We start from the raw sequence: 24,415 nt of genomic DNA on the forward strand, positions 1-24,415 counted from the left end.
GCGAATGATATCCTCTGTGAATGAGACCCAATACTGTGAATGATTTCTGAGAAAGCCTTGCATACAGTTGCCAAGTCCAGCGGCGTCTGTCCCTCCTGGTTCTTCATAGTGGGATCGGCTCCATGGGCCAGTAGCAGGGCACAGAGCTGAGTCCTTCCCTTCTGGGCCGCTTCGTGAAGGGGGGTAAACGCCCACTTGTCTGTGGCGTTGACGCATGTGTTGTACTTGATCAGCAGGGCGGCTATGTCCACGTGCTGGGCACAGGAGAGGAGGTAGCCATGAACAAGGGGAAGAGTGTGGAGGTGGTGATGACCCACACAGAGACGAGAGGGAGAAAGAGGAGAGATGGGAGAGAAAAGCAGAAGACAGATAAGAGTTGAAGAAAACGAGAACAGACAGAAGAGAAAGTAGCAAAGAGGACGGAAAAAAGACAACAGTTATAAAAGCATTTAACGAGAGCAAATGTGTGAAGGGTGGTGAATGGGTGCTGTAAAAATCGTGATCAGAAAAAATGTAATATGTTAGATTCTCTGGAACAGAAATTGTGAATTATTAACTTTTCCCGCCGGTCCTTCCTTTCTTTCCTCTCCTTTTCCCTCATTGTCTCCAGCTCCTGTCTTCGCATCAAACACAATGTAGCTTGTTCCTGGGTAACAGTGGGAGATGCTACTCTGTGTGTGTGTGTGTGTGTGTGTGTGTGTGTGTGTGACAATATGTTTGTGTGTCCCCAAAATACAGAGCACTTCAAGTTTTCATTCAAATGTGTGTTTGACTCTGTCAGTAGCAGAATGCTGCCTAGCTATAAGTAGCGTGACTCTACCACAACGAAGGACTCCAGATGAATAGAAGAATCCCATGCATGCACTGCTTCAGAGACGTGAAATAGTATTGATAACAGTGATCATTTCACAGGGGAAATAGAGTGGAAATAAAAAAAGGTCCTTACAGTCCCTTATCAGATATCTGCAGCCGTTTAGTGGGCCGTGAAAAGCAAAAAGCTGCATAGCGTCGCAGTTTTTGAAATCCCATCGTGAATATGTGGATCTGAGCTACAAAATAAAATTCTGTCGGATACATACCACATCTGATATGGACTTAAAGGCTCAAATAAGAATTTATGAAGAATGCCTTTACAACTAAAGACCTTCATGACATTCACTTTAGCACGAACAACAAGACAAAACAACTGAAAGGTAGTCAGTTGTATCTTACCAAAAGGTATTCACTCATTCATTCATTTATAACTCAGAGAAAAGCAACAAATGCTCAATGAAAAGCTGGAAGCAGGGCATTAACTGATTAATGATGAATTGAGAATTAAGCCAAGTAATGACTAATTATATCAACGTTACATTAAGTTAAAGAGATACTGAGTTCATACTTTTATTGGATAGGAGTTGCAAGAATACCTCTGAACTGAACTCAAGTCTGCAGTGTGTGTGTGTCTGTGTGTGTGTGCGTCTTACCCCGTATGAAGCAGCATTGTGTAAAGGTATAAGCCCTCCTTTGTCCTGCGCATTCACATCGGCTCCATGTTCCAACAGATACTCTGCTACCTCCAAATTGTTATAGCCAGCTGGAAAGAGGGGTGGGGGTTGGGTTGTATGGAAAACACAGCCGGACAGAAAAAAAGAATGGAAGAGAGAGAGAGGCCGATACATAGAGGAAAAGAGGAGAAACAAAAATGTAGTCGAGTAATGAGAGAGAAGGGACGAAAGAGAAAGAAACAAGAGACATGTCAGCTGCAGCGTGACAGCATATTATCATCTTTTCCTTTTACAAGCAAGTACATCCAGGCAGAGGGTGTGTGGGCGTGTGTCTTAAGTGGTCAGATCTATGAATATATATATATATATATATATATCACACAGACCTTCAAAGTGTCAAAGTGTTTTCCAGCAATTTCATAACTTTAAAAGTGCCAGTCTTCAAAACATTTTTTAATTGAGATATACTGTACACAATTATCATACAAAAGCCCAGTCTGCTCAAGAAATGATCTATAAATACAGAGTCTAAAAACGCACACAAGTGGACGAAGGCAAATCAGTTTTTCCATCAGAAAAAGACGGAGAAGATGCTGCAGGAAAACAGGTAAAAATACAAAAAAAGTAACAAGTTGTCACAGAATCTTTCTGTGGCGCACAAATGTAATCTTCTCATTATTTATGTCTCCAAAAATCTTGACAGAAATTACAACAAAAGCTAGTTATATGTAAATATAAAATTCTTTCTGTATGATTTGAAGGTATAAGTGGTTGAATTATGTTAATGTGAACACGTATAACTGTGCCACACTTTCCATTTTCATATTTGTTCCCCTTCGTGTTTTGTGTATTTTTTATCCGCAATTGTATCAGCACAGTATTTGTGAATCTCAATATGGATTTGTGTGTGCTGTGAGCTGCTACAGCAGAATGATGTGTCTCTTGTTATCTCTGAGGCTGATGTTATCATGATTACAGATATGGAATAAATACATGAGCGTGTTTGTGTGTGTGTGTGTACTTTGATAACATATATTTTCTATGCTATCAGGATTTAAAAACTGCATGAAGTTTTTGAGAGATCCAAGGTGAGTTTAGTGGTAATGTAGTGTGATCATAATATAATAGTTGTGACAATACAGTCTTTTAATTTGGTAAATTATGACATAGTTATAGATGATACATTTTCTCATCTAAATCTCAGCAAAGAGGCGGATATATGCGATTATTTACATGAATTTTACACCACTTCCCCAAACATCTTTCAGCATTACAGTCCACTCACAACTGAGTCATCTATCATTCAAAATAAAGGTCAGTGCATTCAGAGTGGGACCGATGCACAGCACTTATCACCCTTGTGCTTGCCTTCCTTCACAGCCTCCCTATGCTTTTAAGAATTGATTTTTAGATGGTGCTGATAAACTTTTATGGCACTGCAATGTGAGACCCCAGTTATATGTTCAACTTGTTGATCCCCTATGAGGCACAACAAACACTGAGATGCTCAGGTAGGGGTCTCCCAGGGGGTCCTGTTCCCAGTACGTGGTATATTACCACGGGCCTTTTCAGTCTGGGCCCCTTCAGCTGTTGAGCTCTATTGTGTGTTTTTATTTTTTATTTTAATTGACTCCCTTTTTAAAAACATATATTCCTTGTCCATTATTATTTTTCACCTTGTGTTCTTATTTTCCATCGCAACCTTCGCCATAATATACAATGACCTGAGCTGAGGGGAGGGAGGGAGGGTTTATTAAGAGTATATTTTCTTTTGTGTGTGTTTATGTTGGACATTATTTGTTTTATTCTCTGAATGAAGATGTAGACTGCGTTTTCTTGTCCTATATCATGCAAATTTTTTCACTCAATAAAACATACTTGACAAAAACCAAAAAAAATGTTTTTTTTTTTATTTTGTTACTATTCTTCTGCCTTGTTACCTCATTATTTTCTCTGATTCACTTTGTTGTTTTTACTGTAAATCAAAAAGCGCGACTCTGGCACTGTTACTATGTCAACAATTAATCATAACCAGGCCTGGTGGTGACATGAAGAAATTCATATTCCACAAAGCCATTCCATCATCCCAGCCACCCAAGTGATCAGATAAGTGATCTGAGTGCTAATCATTCTGCATGTGATTATGAAAAATGGTGTCACCAAAAATTATTGATAAATTGCTGTCGCCCCAACATGCCTGTCTACGAACAGTGTTTTTGCCCTCAAGACTTTACTAGCTGTCTGATGTTAATTGCCTCGCTCTTGGCACCGCTCTGAGCTAAAATCCCAAGAGGTTGGCTTTTACTGAGATACTGGAGCCGGAGTGATTGGCACCAGCAAATATACCATATGCAAAGTCACTTAAATCCTGAAAACTTCAGCCAAACAGCAAGTAAAAACCTCTGGCTTTAATGTGTCTGCAAAGTGAGCTTTACATATTCAGGGAGGCTTGCATTTATTAAGATGAGCTGTGAATGTGTGTCAGTGTGCGCAGCTTTGTGTTTTGTGTTTCTCCATGCATATTTACCTGCCAGGTGCAGCGGGGTGGAGTTGCGTCCCTGCGTATCCCGACAGTTGATGTTGTCGGGGCTGCATAACTTCTGCACCCTGGCCAGGCAGCCTTTCTTAGCGGCGTCCAGCAGTGCAGCGTCTCCTCTCAGCAGGTCCTGGATATCGGTGTCGCCATCCTTCACCAGGTCCAGAGGCGTGTTCCCGTCTCGGTTCTTCTTGGTGGGGTCCGCTCCGTGCTGCAGAGAGGACGCAAGCATGGAGGAGGTTGGTGTAAAGGACGGACAGACGGAGAGACAAGCAGATGTGCACGCTAACATCTAAGGTTTATCCATCTTAAAAGTTCTTTTTAGTGAAATGCCGAGCCAAAAGACAGCGATTTAAGGACACCGACTGTCAGAGCAAAACATTAGCTGTGATTAACATAAATCTAAAAAATATCAGTCCTCGAAATCCCTCATCGTTCCAACCCCGTTGGCGGAGTTTCAAATGACGAGTGAGAACAGGATGAAGGTAATTCACCAGAGAGAAGAAGAGAGGGAGAGACGAAGGGAAGTAGAGAGGTGAGGACAGGACATCCAGTGAAGTAGAAAACACCACACACTCAGGAGACTGGAGAGTGGCAAGCAGACATTTTCATCACTCAATGGTCTCCTAGGTTACGCTTTAACTTGTCATTTCATTGTAAGTTTTGAAATCCGCTCATTAAAATTGGATGTTGTGGGACCACTCCCCTGGGTATCCACTGCTGGCCTGGAAATGTCCGTTATATGTCTCTTACGGCAGTATGGATAGTTTTTTTAAATCTTTTCTAACCTATCTGTGTTAGATTTTTCTGTCCTACTTCTCCGTATCTCTTATCCCCTCGCCACTGTTGTAATCACATTCTCGCTGTAATTTATTCACTATCCAGGAAAATTAGAATAGAAATAATTGGGGACATTTACATATAAATAAATGTCAGTTTTGTTACTCCTTCATTGAATTCAGCCTATATTCATTTCCTGAAAGATTTGTAGTAGTCAAGCATAAGAGGAGCTGGGTATTCATCCTGAACAGTGACACCATGACGGAACAAACAAAACAAAAAAAAGCCCCTCAGAGAAACTCCGAACAAGAAGATGTCTCCCTGCTTGACTGACAGTCGGTTTCTTGCAAGACGATGACACGATCACTCCCCAGACCTCCAGCCAACATTGTAAGTCATTTTGAGTTCACACATTTCATGGCAAGTGCTAATGAGGCAGATTCTTCTTTAACTGAGGAGAAAGTCATTATGTTCTCGCACTTCTTCCCTGACAAAGAACATGCTAATATGCATTTTGTATTTCTCACTACATCCTTACAGAATATCAGAGTACTGCGAGAAAAAGCAGCAGTTTTATTCTGAGGACAAACCCAACACAAAAAAGGGACAATGGGAAGTTGATAACAAACAGAGAAGACAAAGGAAAACCTACTGCTGAACTCTGGAGTAGATTATTCAAAAAGAGGGAACAGTTACATCCAGAGGCCATGGCAGATTAACACCAAAGTGTGGGAACACTCTGTTACTTGTGTGTGCCTGTGTACTTATGTGTTAAAGGGTGAAATGAAGGCACTGCCGTGTGTTACAGAAGAATCGCAAACACAAGCTTAAAATCCAACCGGAAATCTGCCAGTACGACAATTTTCAAACAAGCAGAGTAAAAAAAAAAAAATCCACCCTGGACAATTGATCATCTGTCTGTGTTTCTAACCTCTGCCTCCAGTCCTCTTATTGCAAGAGCCGAACCAACCGTCAGATCAGTGAGTGTGGCCTCAGGGAGCCACTGTTTCACTGAACTCAAGGACTGTTTCTGAGAGGACTGACTGGGATTTATCTGCACACGGCTCACACGCGGCTCACACGCGGCTCACACGCGGCTCACACGCGGCTCACACACGGCTCACACACATTTGTTGCATATGGAACCTACGTAACCTCTCTTATTATAAACACCCACTAAGATGTTCTAGCCTTATGTTGGATGGACACAAACAAAGCTGTTAGAAACTACAGATGGGTGACAAATGAAAGGGAGAACTTTACTGCAGGGATGATTCTTCCAAATGATTTTCCCCCATGACAGTGGTCCAAGACCTCCTGCAGGTGATCATTCACGAGATATTTACATTTTTCAAACCAAATCCCAAATCCTCTGTTGCTCTACTCGTTCATTCCGGTGTTTCCTTCATGTGTAACTCACATCCACTGCCAAAAACTGTCAACTATCAACACTCTGAACAACTGTTGTGATGTGGCACTCACCCCCTTACGGTCACAAAGCGTTTCAAGAATCCACCCTCTTTCCTTGGCTTTGAATCAATATCAGTTTGCCTATGGGGAAGTCAGGTCCATGGATGGCAGCATTTCACCTGCCTTTCTCACATACTGTGTTATAGAGTGTTGAATAATAGATTTGACCTCATATTCTTAGCAAGACAAGTCTCCATATTCTGGGCTTCACACAGCACTGGTGTGTACATGGATTTTTGGACTTTTAAAAACAGGCAGACCACAGAGAGACAGTCCACTCCTTCTCCTCTACAACTTGTAACAGCAGGGCACCACAGGGCTCAATTGTTTTTCCATGAACTAGTTGTTTTGTCCAAAAAGATGTCATAAAATAGTCCATTCCCATTTCCCTTAGCCGGAAATGACATTCTTTAATTGCTTATTTTGTCTGACCAATAGCACCAAACCCCCCAGATATTTAATTAACAGCAACAAAACAGAGAGAAGCAGGACATTCTCACATTTGCGATGCGGGAACCAGCAAATGTTTGGCATTTTATGCACAATAAATGACTGGAACAATTAACTGTTATCAGAGTTGTCAGTTTATTCAGCACTAAATCACTGGTACTTCCAGCATTACAACATTATTTACAGCACTCGCTGCCTCTGGGAAATCACTCATGCCACACCAGCCAGTGCATGTTTGTTCCCCAGCGCTCTGTAGAGTGATACAGAACCCAGTCAGACAGAGAAACAGCCTTTTCCCCAGAGCTGTCACCTTCCTCAACACTGCCCACCCCCCTGCTGCCCACTCCCTGTCATCCAAGCCACTCCACTGCACCATACATCACATCCACACACACACACAGACACACACACACCCACTGCATCATCACTGTTTACTTTGTTTATCGCCGGCTCTGCGCGATTACGGTTAGTATCAAAGTGATAACTGCTGTGAACTGTTGCGTGCAGTGCTGTTTTTTCACTACCTTGCCAGTCTGACCTTGTCAGTCTCACAGTAAGTTCTCTGGTTTCACTACCTCACTGCTGTTTTCTTCATTGTTTCATATGCTGCTCTACACTCGCATGACAGTTCACTCAGCTCTGTTTATTGCAATATTTAACTGACAGCGAGCCATAACCTTTACCCCTGTTTCCTGGCACAAACCACCTTTTGCAGTGTTTTTTATCTCATCTTTTTTTATTATATTTTGATTTTGTAAGTATTTAAAGTTTCATTATTATGTAGTTATGTTTGTTTGGCTTGCTGTGTTTGTGTCCTGTGTGAATTCAGCAGTGTCGATCTAATATTAATTTATGCAGCCCCATATGGCAACAACACAGTGGTGATGTAACCTTGTCTGGAGGTGTTTATGATTGGAAAAACAAAAACACATTCAGCTGTGAAAATGCAACATTTCACAGGACTCATTTAGACTCAAAGAGATGTGACGAACAGGTATTACACAACAGATATTTTCGGCCCTGTAATCTGATTGGTCGGAGTTTATCCCAGACTGTGCTGAAAACTCGCAGAGAGCACGACAAGTCATACCTTTGACTGGTTACTCTCTTCTGATTGGCTAATGAAATCATTCTGATGGAAGTTACTTCGGAGAAAATGCTTCAGTGTTTCACATTTAATTATCTAACTCCAGTTGACAACTCCAGTCCATACTGTTGACTTGTTCACACCGAGTAACACTGGTTATTCGCAGAACAAACAGGGAGCCAGATGTCATTTATTGCATTAGTAACAACAACACTGTGATAGCAGCTTTTGCATTAAAAGGCAGGAAAGATTTCAGTTTCTCTGAGACTGTGTGGCGTCTTGTAAATATTGTTCTCTGAAACAGTGTGTGAAAGAGGATAAAGGGTACGTTTACAGAAAGCTTTAAAGCTGCACTAAGTAGTGAAATTTAATGTTTGTATCCAATATACCAAGAAGTCACTTCAAGATGGCTGCAAACAGCTTGCTCATGTTTGCAAGTGTATTGTAGAAACTGTATTAGAGCGAGAGTTGATTCCCACTCCGTGCTTAAACACAAATGCAATTATGACTGCAATTTCAGATCATTCTCATTATCAATAAATCTGCCAATTATTTTCTTGATTAATCGTTTATTTTAAAAAAAACTGTGGAAAATTTTCAGAAAACTTGTCCAACTAACAGCCCTAAACTCAAAGTTATTAATTTTACCAGCACAAGACGAGGAAAATGCAAATATTTGGCATTTCTTTTGAAAAGGGATTCAAGATGATTAAACGTTTATCAAAAGTAATCAGTGATTAAACGACTAGTTGATTACTGAACTGTTTCAAGTAAGTTATTTTTAAGAAGGGACAATGCAGGTCTAACCTTGAGCAGCAGTTTGCAGATCTCATATTTGCCCTTGGCAGCAGCTTCATGGAGCGGCGTGAACTTCCACAAGTCGGCCACATTGACTGAGGCTCCGTGTCTGACCAGCAGCTCAGCCACCTCGTAGTGACCGTACGAACAGGCGTTATGGAGGGGAACCAGACCGCTGCAAAGAGAATAGTACAGTTAAATACACACACACACACACACACTGAATGTTTTCAGAAATTTAATTTATCTTCCATAACTTTTCTGTGGCTTTCTCAAACCAAAAATGGTTCAAAAGCAGTCTGTACTCATTTTTCTACTATTAATTTTTATGTTGCCCCAAATGTAACCACAACTTTATGTGTGTCGCACCCTTTGTCCTTGGCGTGCACGTCGGCCCCGTGGTGCAGGAGGTACTCCACCACTGACACTCTGTTGTAGCCAGCAGCAAAGTGAAGAGGCGTGGAGTGTCGTCCCTCCAGATCTCTGCAATTCACATTCTGAGCCGTACACAGTGACTGAAGAGAAAGAGAGAGAGAGAGAGAGACAGAGACAGAGAGAGAAAGAAAAATTAAAATATGTTTTCAACTTAAACTGACTGATCAAAGAGGCGTGAAGAAATAAATCTATGGTCTACAGCAGTATAACATGTCATGTAGCAGTCGCAATCAAGATATATGTTGATTATTCTTTATATTATTTAGCTGTGCGAAGCCGAATTGCACCTGAGGAAAGTTTTGATTTAAAATGGTGCAACAACATCTTTTTCCTTCTAAAGATGATCAGTTGTGATGAATAATCAAGATCTCAAAACCGAAAGACGAATAAAAGTGACATAAAAAACAGCCTTTTCTCTGATAATTGGGGGAAAGTTGTTTGTAATTTAAAATTTACAAGTATGAACCGTGCACATTCTTCTGTTCTGCCTTCAGTTTTGAAGCTTCAGTCTTGTTTTTCTGTTTTCGTTCTTTGCCGGTGTCACTCTTATCACACGTATTACAACATTTTGTGTCATTTTCTCATCATGTTAATTACTTGACATTTACCCTGAGAGAATTTATGTTACGGCTGATTCCATTCTGTTTTTTTAGCCGCTCGAGCAGTCTAGCTCTCTGGATGGTAACGCTGCTCTGTCAGTTTGCTGGTCGGTCCAACACTTTGGTCCAGATGGAAATATCTCAACATCATTTTTTAGTTTTTAGTGCCTCCACAACTATTGGATGGATTGGCATGAAAATTGTTTCAGACGTTCGTGCCCCCCCTCAGGGTGAATTGTAATAACGATGGTGATTCTGCCTTTTCATTTTGTGCATTTATCAGGTCAACTCTTTTTTTGTTTATGATAAAATACTTAAAATAATGCCTCAGCTGTACTTTGTGTTGACTGGCAAATGTTAGCATGCTAACATGCTAAGCTAAGATAGTGAACATGATAAACATTATACATTATATAAACAGCAGCCATTAGTACTGCCATTATGAGCATGTTGACATTAGCATTTAAATTAAAGCACTGCTGTGTGTAATAACAGCCCTACTGTAATATGTTTTGTGTTGTGACATTTGAAATGTGAATAATTGACAGTCAGAGCACAACTATAAGGAACACAACCTCATACGGTGCCCTGCAATTGACCAAATGTAAATACACTTTTTTGGCAAAGTGCTTGAGAATGAAGCTTTTTAGGCTTCATAGCTTGAATGTGTTCTCATTAATACCAATAATATCAGGCGGGAGATATTATTATGAGTACTCTTAATGTGTTCTTTAAATCTGCTTTAGCTGATGCACACATTTGTTTACGTCATTAACAACATTAAACAAGACAGACAGCACTTCAGAGAAGGCAAGAGACAGGAACAGAGACACACCTATTCCTCTGCCCACCCCTCATGATTTATGATGAAAAATGTGTCTGTGATATGAAATATGTGGAAGTAAGGGTTTTAGGGAACAACAGCAACAATATTGAAGCTAATAACTGAAGCTGTAAAAAAAAAAAAAGTACGTCTGCTGAACTGAGGCTGACACCTGCTGCCCTGCTATTCACACAAAATAACAGCGTTACTCTTCTGTCATTTCAGACCCAATTACACTTTAGCTCAGTACTGCAAGGAAACAGAGGGAAATTTATTTTAAAGTTCCCTTCTACCACTCTCTACGATCCTATTCTACTGGAAGTAAAATGAAACATCCTCCTGGCAGACTCATTCGTCAATCTAAAGCCATTATCTCTCACTTCAGCTGATATTTATGAAAGCCTTTAAAACTGTAGTCTGCGCCAGGGTGAGTTGGTGGATATGGAAACACTTGCTGGTTCCAGCTTCTCAGAAGTGAGGATTTTATGGTTTTCCTTGTCATACATGCTAATAAACAGAATATCTTTTGGTTCTCGAGTGTCGGTTACACAAAACAAGACATTTGAAGACATCAGCTTGGGCTGTGGGAGATTATCACACGTATTCCTATTTTCTGACATCTTATGGACAAACCTAATAAACAAGGACGTAATTGGCAGATGAATCGATAGTACCGGTGGTTAGTCGCAGCCCTGAAACTGGGGCGACTGTTCACCTTTCGGCATTTCATCAATGACCTGAAGCAAACAGCCAAGATAACGCTGGAGTGACTTAGTGAAAATCTCTGAATGCCCTTGAGTGGCCCAGCCAAAGCCCAGATTTAAACCCCACAGAACGTCTGTGGAGAGACCTGAGGGTGGCAGTTCACAGACGCTTCACATCCAATCTGACCGAGCTTGACAGGAACTGGCAGGAAGAATGGGATAAACTGCCCAAATCCAGGTGTGCAAAACTTGTAGAGACTCAACACTAATTGCTGCCAAAGAGGCTTCTACAAAGTACTGAATTAGGGGTCTGAATATTTTTGTAAATCAGAGATTTCAGTTTTTGTATTATTGAGTGTAGACAGAGTTTATCTATTTACAATTAAATCTACAAAATAATCAATAAATAAATAATCACTGTACAGTGGCTATTTTGGAGCACTTACTAACAGAGTACATAATGTTTCTGAATGACAAAACTGGTCTCTATCATTGACCCGTCATGTAGAGTTACCATCTTTGTAAAAGCCACAGTTTGAACCTCTTCAACATTTGAACTGATGATAGGGAGCAACCCAGCAATTGTATAAAAAAAACGTCAATCAGTACATGTACGTGTATGTGCCTCAGGTGAAAGGAAAAAAAAATAAAATAAGACTGACAGAGAGCCAGACCAGAGATCATTGTTCTGCCAAGATCCCCTGCCAACCTGCCAAAGCATCACACGTCAGACTCTGACAGATCCTCTTCATCTGGATAACCCCATAACTGCCTGTCTCAGAGGGTAAAGACACACAGACTTTACCTCGACAGCAAATACTTCTGTCAAACACTTTACTGAATGTTACCAGGTCCTGCCATTTAGTGGGTGGCTTTGTCTGTAGCATATTACAGATGCTATTACATCATGAATGCCTGCATTTTTAAAATGAGTGGGCCCAGTGAAAATCAAACTGCGACTAAATTAAACTAACTGTGGCAGAGAGCTGCAGGAGACGACAGTGATTACAGAGTTATGGTAGGAAATCTTGTCAGATGGTAAAATGTGGCCTTTAACAATAACAAAGATTTGCAATTTTTACAAAAATCAATGTGGACAACAATTCCAATACACAAACAGAAAACATTGGATTCACAGCAAACAATATCTATCTGGCATTTAATAAAAATCACTATGACCAGGAGCAGAACAGTCGGAAGAAAGGTCAGGACATTTTGCTCCATTTTAATTTCAAAATAAAGCGTCTGTGTAACAGGGCATCTAATTCTCCCAGAGTGAAATGATCTGAGACACTATTTCAATGAGCCACTGTCAATTTGACATTAAACAAGTTTTCAGCCCATCTTTAGTTCATCATTTTCTGTTGTGTATCACTGTTTCACTTATTCATAAAAAAAAAAAAACCTCCATAAGCGCTAACTAAACAGTTAGGTTTTTACAGATTTAAGGACAACATATTAAAGTGTTTTAGTTTTTTTTAATTCAGACCAATTTTCAATTATTCAGCTGGTCAAGTTTCATACTAATTTTTCTGGACAAGAATCCACATTATTTTCCAAACCGTAATGAGGCAATTAAAAAGATTTCTGCTCCCTCAGAGCAAATTACATCCCACGATTGGTGTCAATACACACATCGAGGCTACTGAGGTCATGTTCTTTTTTCCATGTTCATTTCCAGGTTTCAAATTAAGGACATATCGATTGTTAGGAGAATGAAGAGTCTGTTTTCTCCCATTTAACCCTGTAACAAAAACCCATCTAAACCAATGCATGCATTTATAAGGAATTATTAAATTGCTGGACTGACAGACCTGTAAAGAGATACAATACAGTTTATCTGGATTATCTTTGCCACAATGATTTAATCTAATCTAATCAATACACATTACTTGTTCATATCCATGTAACTAAAAACTACTCAAGTCATGGAATGTCAACTCCCAGTTACAAGATGTCAAATACAAGCAAATTACCTTGACAGTGTCCAGGTCTCCGGCTTTAGCAGCTTCAAGAAGTCTGTAGTCCACATCGGAGTTTCTCACCGGGACGTTCTCTGCGGAACACAGCGCGGAGAAACATGGATTAGAAATACTAAGCACACACACTGGTAAAAGTTACACATGGTCGTGAGAGTGAATCTATCCTCCACAAAGACATAGAATTGAAGTCATGTGCAGTTACATCGGCCATTTTGCAGATAATTGTATATTAAATGTCATCTATGTTTTGACACATGCTTCTTTTTCTTTTTTTTTTTCTTTTTTTTTTTAAATTGGCCCTTCAGTTATGAATGCTTTGCATTAATTTCATCCAGTATCACAGAGCTGGAGAAAATGACTTAAAATCTATATCAAGATAAATTATCTAATTGGCCTCACTAGCAATAAGTATCACAATAATTATTTTCATATGTTACTGCATGTATTTCCTTATTAACTATTTTTTGATATGTCTGCCGTGTTTAATTAGAGTATGACCAGTCAAAGATACTGGCATGTTTGTTGGTTGGTTGGTTGAACTGCAGGTTGTGACACTATGGTCTGTTTATAGGCATTTATTGAAAGCTGAAATAAGCACATTCATGTCAGTAAGAGATTCATTCTATTGAACTGATCATTTAAGAAGGTAATTTGATAATTCTGGTCTGCTGCTCCAGCTTTAAAGGGACCCTTGTGGAGTTCTTGACTACCAATACAGCTACAGAGCAATGTTTTTACTATGAGAGGGTCTCGGGTTTGTTTGGTGTCTGTATACACATGAGAGCGCACATGCGCACTGGTGCACATGCACCTTCAGGTGGCAATAACTCACGGAGAAACCCAGCAAAAAGGAAAGGGAAAAGGCGGGGAAGTAGATGTAAACGATGCATGTTTCTGAAATGTTAGAAAAATGTTGTTTAGAAAACGTTTCATGAGGAAGTAAATTTTTTCCAACACATTTGTTGGACCTGAAGGTTACACAATGAATGTGTTTTGGTGAGAAACACTGAATGTAAACACGATTTTTCTTTGTTCACTGGCCACCTTTAATCTGGTCCCACTGCAGCAATGTACTGTGGAGTTTCTTCTACCACTGAACAGCACACTCTGCCTCATAAAACTATTTACCTATCTGCACCTTCAGTCTGAAAATATCAATATTGACCTTTACAAAACAATCCCAGTTAATCTCACTGTTGCCAGCTAGTGCATAGCAACTAAAACACAGCACCTACACATCTGCACACCCAGCCACCCACCCACTCAGTCACCCACACACACACACACACACACACACACACACACACATACACACACACATACACAAAGAGTGGTATACCGTTGAGGATTTGCTGAACAGCTTCATTTCCCATTTGAGCAGCAGTAAAGCCCTGCAGTGACACCAGCGAGGCGTCTGCCCCGTATCCTAGCAACAGCCTGCAAGTCTGCAGATGGCCTGCCAGCGCAGCGCGGTGCAATGCCGTCTGACCCAGAGTGTCCAGTGCGTTCACCTGCAAACACAAATACCTTTGTTTCATGATTCTTGAAGGACCTTCAGTTACTACATTTGTTCCCTAAACTTCTTCACCTCTTAAAAAAAAAAAAAAAAAAATTGGAAACTTTAAAATCAGTTATTATCTTAGCAGTCTGTGATTAATTATTATTGATGAAATGTTGTAATTTTCTTTTCTGGTGAGCCCATTTTCCCACAAATAGCCTCATCTACAGCACGTCTGCTTCAGGTGAGACATTCATTTTGTCATCATGTAATTATAAGTTTCCATCTGGATGAAGTTTTGATACACTGATCATTAAAGAAACCACTGTGGTCTTCCTTATACTTTCAGGTCTTTCAATATATTTAAATATATGAATAAACATGTCTAGGGATTAAAATATGTGTGTAAACCTTGTTTCTCACCAAAAAAACTATATAAAAAACTTTTAATTCCCAGAATGCTGTGTGACAGCCTCAGTACAAATGAATCACAAAAAGCTTCACAATGATCCTGGTAGATGCTGTTTATTCTTAAATACTGTAAATTGTTATATGTGGTGATTACATTACACATGGTTAAGTTTCATCATTCTGTTAGGTATTGGGTTAGGTTTGAAATTATTCTATCACAGTATATGAAATTTTATACTGTAATATCGCTGTACTGTATATGATGCAATAAATCTTAGGGAAAATAAATTGAGAAACTGGTTATGAGTAAAATAACCAGAGAGGAATGTCTGTTACTTTATAAATCCAGGTTATTAATCATATTTGTGCAAAAGAAATTATGGAAATTCAATACTGCCGCAAAGCAGCAACAACTGGGAATGGGTTTGGTGTGGTTACAGGAGAGAGTAAAGAAGGACATGTGATGTGTGTGATGTGTACACTCACATGCATCAGTATCAATAGTGATCGCACAGTAAGAGCGAGAGGACACATTTTTCCAGTAATGAAAATGCAATGAGTCACTTCTTTCGCTGAAAACTCATAGTCGTGTTGCTTCGCTTCATTCTGGTCTACTTCCTCTTAATGTGTAACAATCAGTGCTCCTTCTAATGTGAGTTACTATTGAATATCAGGCCAACATGGCCGCTATAAAAATAAACCCTCACTCCTTAACAATGAGGGTCTGACACAAAAAACCTACAGCAGTTACATTACATGGGTATGAGAGAGATGCAATGACAAAATACAAACATCTGCAATATTGATATATGTAAGTGTAGGGACGCAGAAGAATGTATAAAAAGAAAGGTTTGTGAATGGATATAAAAAGCAGGTTTAAGGATTAAGGTGGAAGAAGAGAAAGAGATAGATAAATAGAGGGACAAGACTAAAATGAAGGTAATGACAGATGACAAATGGCTAACGGCGTGTAAAAGTGACTGTGACTGTGGTTTACCTTGGCACCATGTTTCTGTAGCACCTCCATAATGTCATTATGAGCTCGCTCTGCTGCCACATGGAGAGGAGTCATGAAACTACACAGAGGGAGAGAGAGAAGAGAAGAGCAAACGCTGGTTTATTTGTGTTGTTTTCAATTTACATGCAGTAAACCAATACAAAAACATGTTTCTTTTATATGCCTTTGTTTTTTTTTATGAATAATAAATCAGTCTTTAATCACTTGTATATAATAAATAACGATTTCACTTTGTGAAACAACAGTACTCACTCTTTATTCTTCTCATTGACATTGGCGCCTTTCCTCAACAGCAGCTCCGTCACCTGTTTCCTTTTGGGGTGAGGTGATGCTACTGCACAGTGCTAACACACACACACACACACACAAACAGAAACATCATCTTAGTATCTCTGCACAAGTGTCGACATCTGTGTGTGTGTGTATGTGTGTGTGTAGTACAATGTTTGTATGTTTATCTTACCAGTGCGGTCTCATGTGTATGAGGGTGTTTGAAGTTGATGATCTCCAGTGCCAGGGTCTTCTTAGCCTTGGCCATGTCAGCTTCTCGAGCAGCTTGAAGCAGCGAGTGTCCCTTAAACTCATCTGCGCACACCCACGCGCGCGCACACCCACGCGCGCGCACACACACACGCACGCACACACACGCACACGCACACGCACACACACACACACACACACACACACACACACACACACACACACACACATATAAACTCTTTGGGTTTTTCTTGACAAATCCTACAAACCCAAAAGCTGCAAAAACATTTAAACCCACAGCGGAGCATCTGGTTCTTCAAATGAATGAAAAACTGGACCAAAACTGGAGTTACAAGGTTCTCACTCTACTAAAACAATGTACTCTTTCACTTGCAATGACCCTGCGGCAAACCAGCGCTTCATCGAGATTACTTCAAAGTTTTTACCAGCGAGCTAATAACACATGATGCAACAGTCTGTGTGCTGGAGTTGGAGCGGAAACAAGTGATTATCCTCCAAGGGCTGAAAATTACAAACAACAAACTATTTTGCTTCAGAAGCATTTTCAGCAACATAAAAGGAGCCTGTTCAAGTCTATCTACTGACAGAGCAACAGCATTCATGCATTTATAATCAGACATTTAGACAAATGGTAAGAGCACCACAGATGTCATATCGTCTGGGAAAACGTGGTCGAGAGAGAGAGAAGAGTCAAAATCGATGACATAAAAAAAAAGCTGATAAATGAGAAACAGAAGCAGCCTCTGCAGTTTGTCCTATATAAGAAAGTTGAAGTCATTTTTCATCTTTGTTAATACACCACAGTGGTTAAAAAATGTTTGCGTTTGTGATCTCTTATTTGAGGTTCAAGCCTTAGTATAGACACATTTGCTGTTCAACCTAAGAGTTATTTTTCCTTCCAAGGTTCGTTTCATTTGAAGGACTTTCAGAGGCCAGTAGAAGTGAGTAATGAATTTTTCATTAAAAAAAAAAAAAAAACAATTCAAGGAAAATGTGAGAAGAAATGGAAAAATAACATAAGAGCTGAATTTCAGCAACTTAAAAAATGCTTGATGTTCAGTGAACAAGGATCATCCTCACAATTCGCTGTCCAATAGGACTTCTCTGAAAAGTCTCCTTGTCTTTGCATCAAATGACGTCTGAAAAACTACCTGTTTAATATATATCAAGATGCCCGTGCTTTTATTTTACGACTGTTAATTCAGTCGTTTTGAAGTGTTTCTTTGTTGCGAGTAAAAACATACACAAACAAAATGGACCTTTTAAAGGAATATTTGGGAAACACACTTATTTACTTTCTTGTGGAGAACTGGAGATTGATACCACTCTCATATCTGTCAGCTAGAGCCACACACAGTTAGCTTAGCTTAGCTTTGCATAAAGACTGGAGACAGCTAGCTTGGCTGTGTCCAGAGGTAAAAGCCTACCAGCACCTCTGAAGCTCGTTTGTTTAATCCTTACAAAAACCCAAGTGTAAGAACAAAGACTTGTGGTTTTACAGAGAATTATATGCTGGGATATTTCTAAGCAAGCACTTCCTGGCCTTGGAGCTGGTTGCCTGGCAACCTCACAGCAGGAAAGCAAATAATTATATTTTCTAAAATGTCACACGATCGCTTTAAAAAGTCACTATATTTGGCTCACTCTAATTTCAAGCCGGTTACCTTAACCTTCTTTCACCTTTGTCTTAGTCTTCTGGGCAAACTAGACAAGACTGATGATTTTGTGAATCCATTTTCTAGTGTCAACAAAAAAAAAAAATCTTGTTGTCCACCCCTGTATTCAAGCCAATAGGAGGCTTGATGTAAGGTAAGTATTTTTCAGTCTGTTATAGTCGATTAACAGTTTCTTCCAGGAAAAGATAAAGTGCAGTGGAGAGAGAGCTGACTCACTAATTAACTTCCAAAGAGTTGCAGAGAGCTTCCTGGCTGAGACAAAGACTTAACTTGTCTGCTTTGACACTGTGGTGGCTGCACACATAAAGAAAATGCTGCTGTTCTGAGAAAGTGAATTTAATTATACTGGCTAATTAACATTTATTCTCTTTAATTAACATATCATACATCCCCAAATGCGCAATTCAAATAATACATGCATGTGGATGTAAGTATGTATGTGTGTATGCTTTTGTGTATGTGTGACCAATCTTAATAAAAAGCAACAGTGGAGAAGAGCATATCAATACTGCAGACACATTGTGAGAAGAAAATCCATCTTGTGCAACTCGGAATCAACTTGAAATCAGACAGAGGAGGGAGCGCAGTCGCTCAAAAATATTTAAGGTTAAAAGCTCTGAAAAACAGCTTGATCCTCGCTTCCTGAAGTGAAGGTGCAGTGCCTCTATGAATGAGCTACTGTAGGAATGGAACCCGAAGGCAGAAGCTATCAATGTGACTAACACGTAGTTGGGAGTGAAAATAATGGATTTGGGATTCCTGATTGACTGAATCCAGACCCCCTTAAAAAATACACCACAAAATATATACATGTAGGTGCGTATTTATACATAAACGGTTGATAATTTCTTAGTATTCTTTGCAGTCAATTGTGTTCTACTCCCCTGTCCCTTAAGCAGTTTCAAGTGTGTATATACAGCTCATCTTCCAACATGTGAATGAACTTCTCACATCGTTTAAGTGTACCGGCTGGTTTTCTTTTACCAGTAACTCTAGATAATGACTGTTGCACCATACTGGTCAGATTATAAGACTATATTTGGTTCTGAAAATGACGTTTGAAGAAGTACAGGTTGTATCTGACGACTAGGCATTTATGTATTCTCAACATCAGATAATATAACACAATCACACTCATGATAGACAGTTTAAAAAAAGAAAAGAAAAAAAAAAAGATTAAAATCGATCACTTCAACAGTTCATTAGACTTCACGCAGGCACGAAAGGCTTCATACTACTTATTTTCACATATGCGGTAGGACTCCTTTAATGTTGCTAGGCTAGAGAGTTTGTTTGTGGAGTGTCTTTTAGAGCTAAATGAATATAAATGTGAGCATCAGTCAAGACTTCATTTTGTTCTGCTCAGCTATTCAAGCATATAGATCTGCTGGTTATCAGACGCTGGTATCTGTCTCGCTTCACACCGATAATTCCCTGTTTTCTGCTCCAGAAAACAACTGCTCTCTTTTCAGTCTTTTCAGAATTAAATATTTTTTTTTTTTTTTGGTTTTTTTTTAAACTGTTTCGATGCTCAATGAATACAGATCAACTGCTCCAAACATGACTGGTGTAAACACACCCCTCTTAAAACAACCTATTCAGGAATTCAGCGCCATGACACATTCAGAAGCGGCGTACACTGCAGCTGCAGTTTATATATGTGCCTCACTCACATGTAAGTCTCTCCTTCAGCTCAGGAGTGGGCGCCATGTCCACGGAGCTCTTGCTGTGGCAGTTGAGCAGGGTCGGGTCGGCCCCGTGGCTCAGCAGCAGAGAGCAGACCTCCACTCGGTTTTTAGACGCCGCTTCGTGGAGCGGCGTGAACTGCCACAGATCCATGGCATTAACACACGCTCCGTGCTGAAAGACAAAAGGATAGAAAGTAACAGGGAGGAAACAAAGCAATTTCTCTTAAACCTATTTTGGATAACTGTGAGGGGAATTAGAAAGCCGCACACTAAAAAACACTGTTCAAGACTGTTTGATATATATCTGCCTTGTTTTTAATGAAATAACAAAAACAACAAAACAGTGGAACTTGTTTCTATTGGGATTTCCATTTTTGTTATTAGGAAAAAATATAATCATACTAATTAAGGATTAGTTCCATTGCTTAAGTAAATACTGAGCTAACATGTGTGTGTGTGTGTGTGTGTGTGTGTGTGTGTGTGTGTTTGTGTACCTTTAGCAGAAGCTCAGTAACTTCATAGTGTCCATAGGAGCAGGCATTATGTAGAGGCACCAGACCACTGGAAGGACCAAACACAAAAGACATTTTCAATTAACAATAAATATCAATTTTAACCACTGAAGTTCTTTACCTCTCCACTATATCTGAGTTTTGGAACAAGACTAAAAAGCAGCATGGCTGTACAATGCTACCAGATTGTGTTTATCAAATTTCATAGCAAACCATCCAATGATTGTTAAAACATTTCACTTAAACCCACAAATGTCAATCACATGGTGACACTAGATGAAATGTCCATGAGTGTATGTACAAAATCTCATGGCGATCTATCTTGTCTGGAACAAAGTGGTGGTAACGGACCAACTGCACTGAAATGTTACATATTATAATTTTTCCAAGATCAAAATTCAAAAATCTGTTCTCTCTTTTTTCCCCATTCTTCATTTAAAATCTCCTTTTTATTTTACTTTTATTAACTTGTACGTACCCTTTGTCCTTGGCGTGGACATCTGCTCCGTGCTGTAGTAACAGCTGAACTATCCTCACCCTGTTGTATCCTGCTGCCAGGTGGAGTGGGGTGGACTGCAGAAGAGACACAGAGACATAATAAGAGCAAGAAAAATGAGGCTCAGAGTGGGAACGAAAGACAAAAATAAAGTAAATGTTAGCCCACGTGTTCCTTCTACAGTATGACAACCCGTCATCATGATTTCATTATCATCTGCCCTGTATACAAAGAGTGTGTTGAAGGAATACACCTTCGGGTTTTCGCCGAGCAACAGCTATACGAACATTTCTAAAGGTAAGAATTTCCAGGGAGAAATGAGCTTTTCCACTCCTGAATCAGTCTCCGTTGACACAGCCTGACTATATTTCCTCCGTAAAACTGATGAATAGCTGCAGCTCTGAATGCTGTAAGATGTGACTGAGATGAGATAGCTTCAGCTCTCCATGCAGTGTTGCCTCTATATGCTCTCAGCAAAGGCCATTCTTCCTCCAAGCTGGAGTCACACCCCGACCGGGGCAGAAGTGTTATGGCGGCGAGAATGTTCCCATTGTTCAGTCATATTGAGCTTGATCAATAGAGAGAGATCAAATAGAGAAAAGGACCGGGATTAAAGCTGCTACATACAGCAGATAGATATGAAAGAATGTGACTGAGCTACCGAGAATCTCATTCTGGGGAGTTGCATTAATTAAATGCCTGAAATATATGAGTCCCTTTCACAGATTCCATTAGGGTCATGTACAGTGCAGACCATAAATATTTGGACACATTCTGTTTGAAATAATGGATACAACATTAAAGTCCCAAGTCTCAGCTTTGATTTGAGTGGTTTACTTCAATATAAAAAGAACTGTGAGAGAGATACAGCCCTTTTAACACATGACGCCCAAAGCTTAGGGGGTTCAAAAGTAAATGGACAGATACACAGCAAACCAAAAAAAAAAAGAAATCATCATATTGATCAATGACTGCCAGACGTCTTCGATCAATGACATCAGCAGATGCTTTGTATTTTTCCTGGCGACCATCACAGCAGCTACTTTCAGCTCTTGCTCGTAGTGGGGTCTCTCTGCTATAAGTCTGGTCTTCAGAAAGTGGAATGCAAGTCAATCGGACTGAGAGATCAAGTGATTTATCCTGAGGAGTTCATTGGTCGCTGTGGTCGTATGTTTAGGGTCACTGATCTGCTGAATGATGAAATGTTATGTAAGTAATGTCCAATGAGTTTTGATGCATTTGGCTGAATGAATGAATGAATGCTCCTGTATTAATCTGCATTCATCCTGTTCCTTCCATCAACAGTAAAATCATCAATAAATGCCAGTTTGCCAGTTCCATTGCCACCCGTACAGAGATGTTCCTTATTTTCCTCCACATGTTCCTCTTTCCGTTATTTTCACAGAGGTCGTTTTTTGTTTCATCAGACGATGTAACTTTGTTCCAGAACTCAACCGCTTTCTTCTCGTAGGTTTTTGCAAACTGACACCTAGCCTTTCTGTTTTTGAGACTTATCAGTGGTTTGCGTTTTGTGTTGAATACACTGAAGTTACGGTCATGAAGGAAACATCTACACCTACCTCCTGGAGAGCATTCTTGACTTGCCGTGCATAAAGGATGTTTCCCTCACCATGCAAATGATTTTTCAGTCCTCCGTAAGGCTTGTTCTCCAGTCTACGGGCTCATTTGCCATTTTCTAGTTTTCCTTTGAGCACCCGCTTTTTAGATGATACAGCTGTTGACTTTGGCAAACCAGCTACCTTTGATGTCTCACTAATGGATCGATAACTTAAGCAAGTTCCAAATCTATTTACTGCAGATAACACCTGATTTCCGAGCCACAAGGTCCCATTAGGTGATGGCATGGTGGAGCCTGATTGATCAGCTTTTTTCTGAAGAAGGTGCTTCAGTACAACTTGTTCTTCAGGGCCATCACACCCTGGTGATCTGGTGTTGTCACAAAGTGCAAAGATTCCTCCCCATTGAGCATATGGCCATATGGCTTTGTAGTAACGCAGGTGATTCTGCTGACAGCCACATTATGCACTGAAAGAAGAATGGCAAATATTGACCGTGGGACAGCAGTGGGGTGATAATGTTGATGGGACAGTGAAGGGAAGGTGTTCTGACTCCTGTCAGCAGGATTCAGATGTTTAGGTGGTGCAGAGTAGCACAGTTTTTACATCAGCATGATCCATCAAACCAAGTCAAACCCTAAAACACTGATTCAATCTGAGCTGGGCAAGCAAAACTGCCAACAAACAATTTACCAGCATTTTTGGGATGTCAACCACTAACAATGTTGCCATAAGTATAAACTGAAATAGTGACAACTACAAAAAACAGAAATCAGTGGTGGTGCTACAATGGTTTCAGCATTCAGAAACTCTATAATACAGATAACAGACTACAACCTGCGGTTGGTACTGGTACTGGTGTTATTGATGTTCCTCTGTTATAAAGCCAGTAATGAGGTCATTCACAGGTCACTTACAGGGGGAAATTTTCACTTTAAAAAGTCAGACTACAGCATTACTTCACTCAGACTTCAGAGGAGAACTTGAAACACAAATCATCTTTGGTGATCTCTGCTGCTCACTCAGAAGCTCAGCTGAGAGGCAGCGGCGAGACAGAGAGGCAGAGCTGGGTGGACAGATGGTTCACTCGTATTTACAGGATGTGACAGCAGCATTTGCAAGTAGCAGTACATGGTTATTAGTCATCATCCTCATTTTATATTATGCAGTGTTGTTCTGTGTGTGTGTGTGTGTGTGTGTGTGTCTGTCTGTGTACTTGTTATTGCAAATTGTTGCAAATATAAACAAACAAAAAGACACAAATGTGTAAAGCATTAATCAGTACATCTTAAACCCCCTAGCTACCACTGAGTCATCTCTTATGCCTCACTCACTCACTCACTCACTCACACACACACACACACACACACACACACACACACACACACACACACACATGCATGTGCTGTTGCATCATCAAGATGTTGTTGCCAGGGTCAGACTGGGTAGTTTAAGCTCCACCCCCTCAATCTGTCAACACTGTGTGAGGAACGGGTATATGCATAATTGTGATATGTGTGTGTGTGTGTGTGTGTGTGAGATAGCGGGTGTGAGAGAGAAAGAAACACCACTGTCCCACATAAACATCATCACTGCCTCAGAAGGTCTTGTATTGGATTCTCCACTCAGAAGCTTATTTAGAGTCAAGTTATAAAAAAGCAGCTCCAGCTGAAACTTTTTATGATGATCCGCTGACCTCTGTAGCCACGAGCCAGTAGTGCAAAGTATCAAAAGCATCAACCATTTATCATCTATCTGACCCATCCTACATCCTCTGTCAACATCAACTATTTTCCACTGCAGCCTGTTCTTTTTCTAGTGCTCTGAACTGCCATTCTATGAAGCAAAGGTTTTACTACATGCTACAGGCCTTATAATACGTTTTTT

At 40.1% G+C, this 24,415-nt stretch overlaps 1 protein-coding gene across 1 annotated transcript in view; it reads right to left on the reverse strand.

Annotated features, from left to right (window-relative positions):
* LOC111652861 (poly [ADP-ribose] polymerase tankyrase-1-like) overlaps positions 1-24,415 on the reverse strand; it is an 82,341-nt gene that overhangs the window by 13,101 nt on the left and 44,825 nt on the right. The window contains exons 7-19 of the mRNA XM_023403251.2: positions 20,934-21,028; positions 20,438-20,504; positions 19,929-20,115; positions 16,542-16,663; positions 16,331-16,422; positions 16,058-16,136; positions 14,491-14,662; positions 13,146-13,225; positions 8,978-9,123; positions 8,618-8,783; positions 4,015-4,234; positions 1,467-1,576; positions 66-254 (exon numbers count right to left, since the gene is read on the reverse strand). Coding sequence (XP_023259019.2) covers positions 66-254; positions 1,467-1,576; positions 4,015-4,234; positions 8,618-8,783; positions 8,978-9,123; positions 13,146-13,225; positions 14,491-14,662; positions 16,058-16,136; positions 16,331-16,422; positions 16,542-16,663; positions 19,929-20,115; positions 20,438-20,504; positions 20,934-21,028 — 1,725 coding nt within the window. The remainder of the gene's footprint in view (positions 1-65; positions 255-1,466; positions 1,577-4,014; positions 4,235-8,617; positions 8,784-8,977; positions 9,124-13,145; positions 13,226-14,490; positions 14,663-16,057; positions 16,137-16,330; positions 16,423-16,541; positions 16,664-19,928; positions 20,116-20,437; positions 20,505-20,933; positions 21,029-24,415) is intronic.

This window comes from Seriola lalandi, unplaced genomic scaffold (genome assembly GCF_002814215.2).
Source record: "Seriola lalandi dorsalis isolate HSWRI2012SDOR001 ecotype SW California unplaced genomic scaffold, Sedor1 jcf7180002054085, whole genome shotgun sequence".
Taxonomy (NCBI): Eukaryota; Metazoa; Chordata; class Actinopteri; order Carangiformes; family Carangidae; genus Seriola; species Seriola lalandi.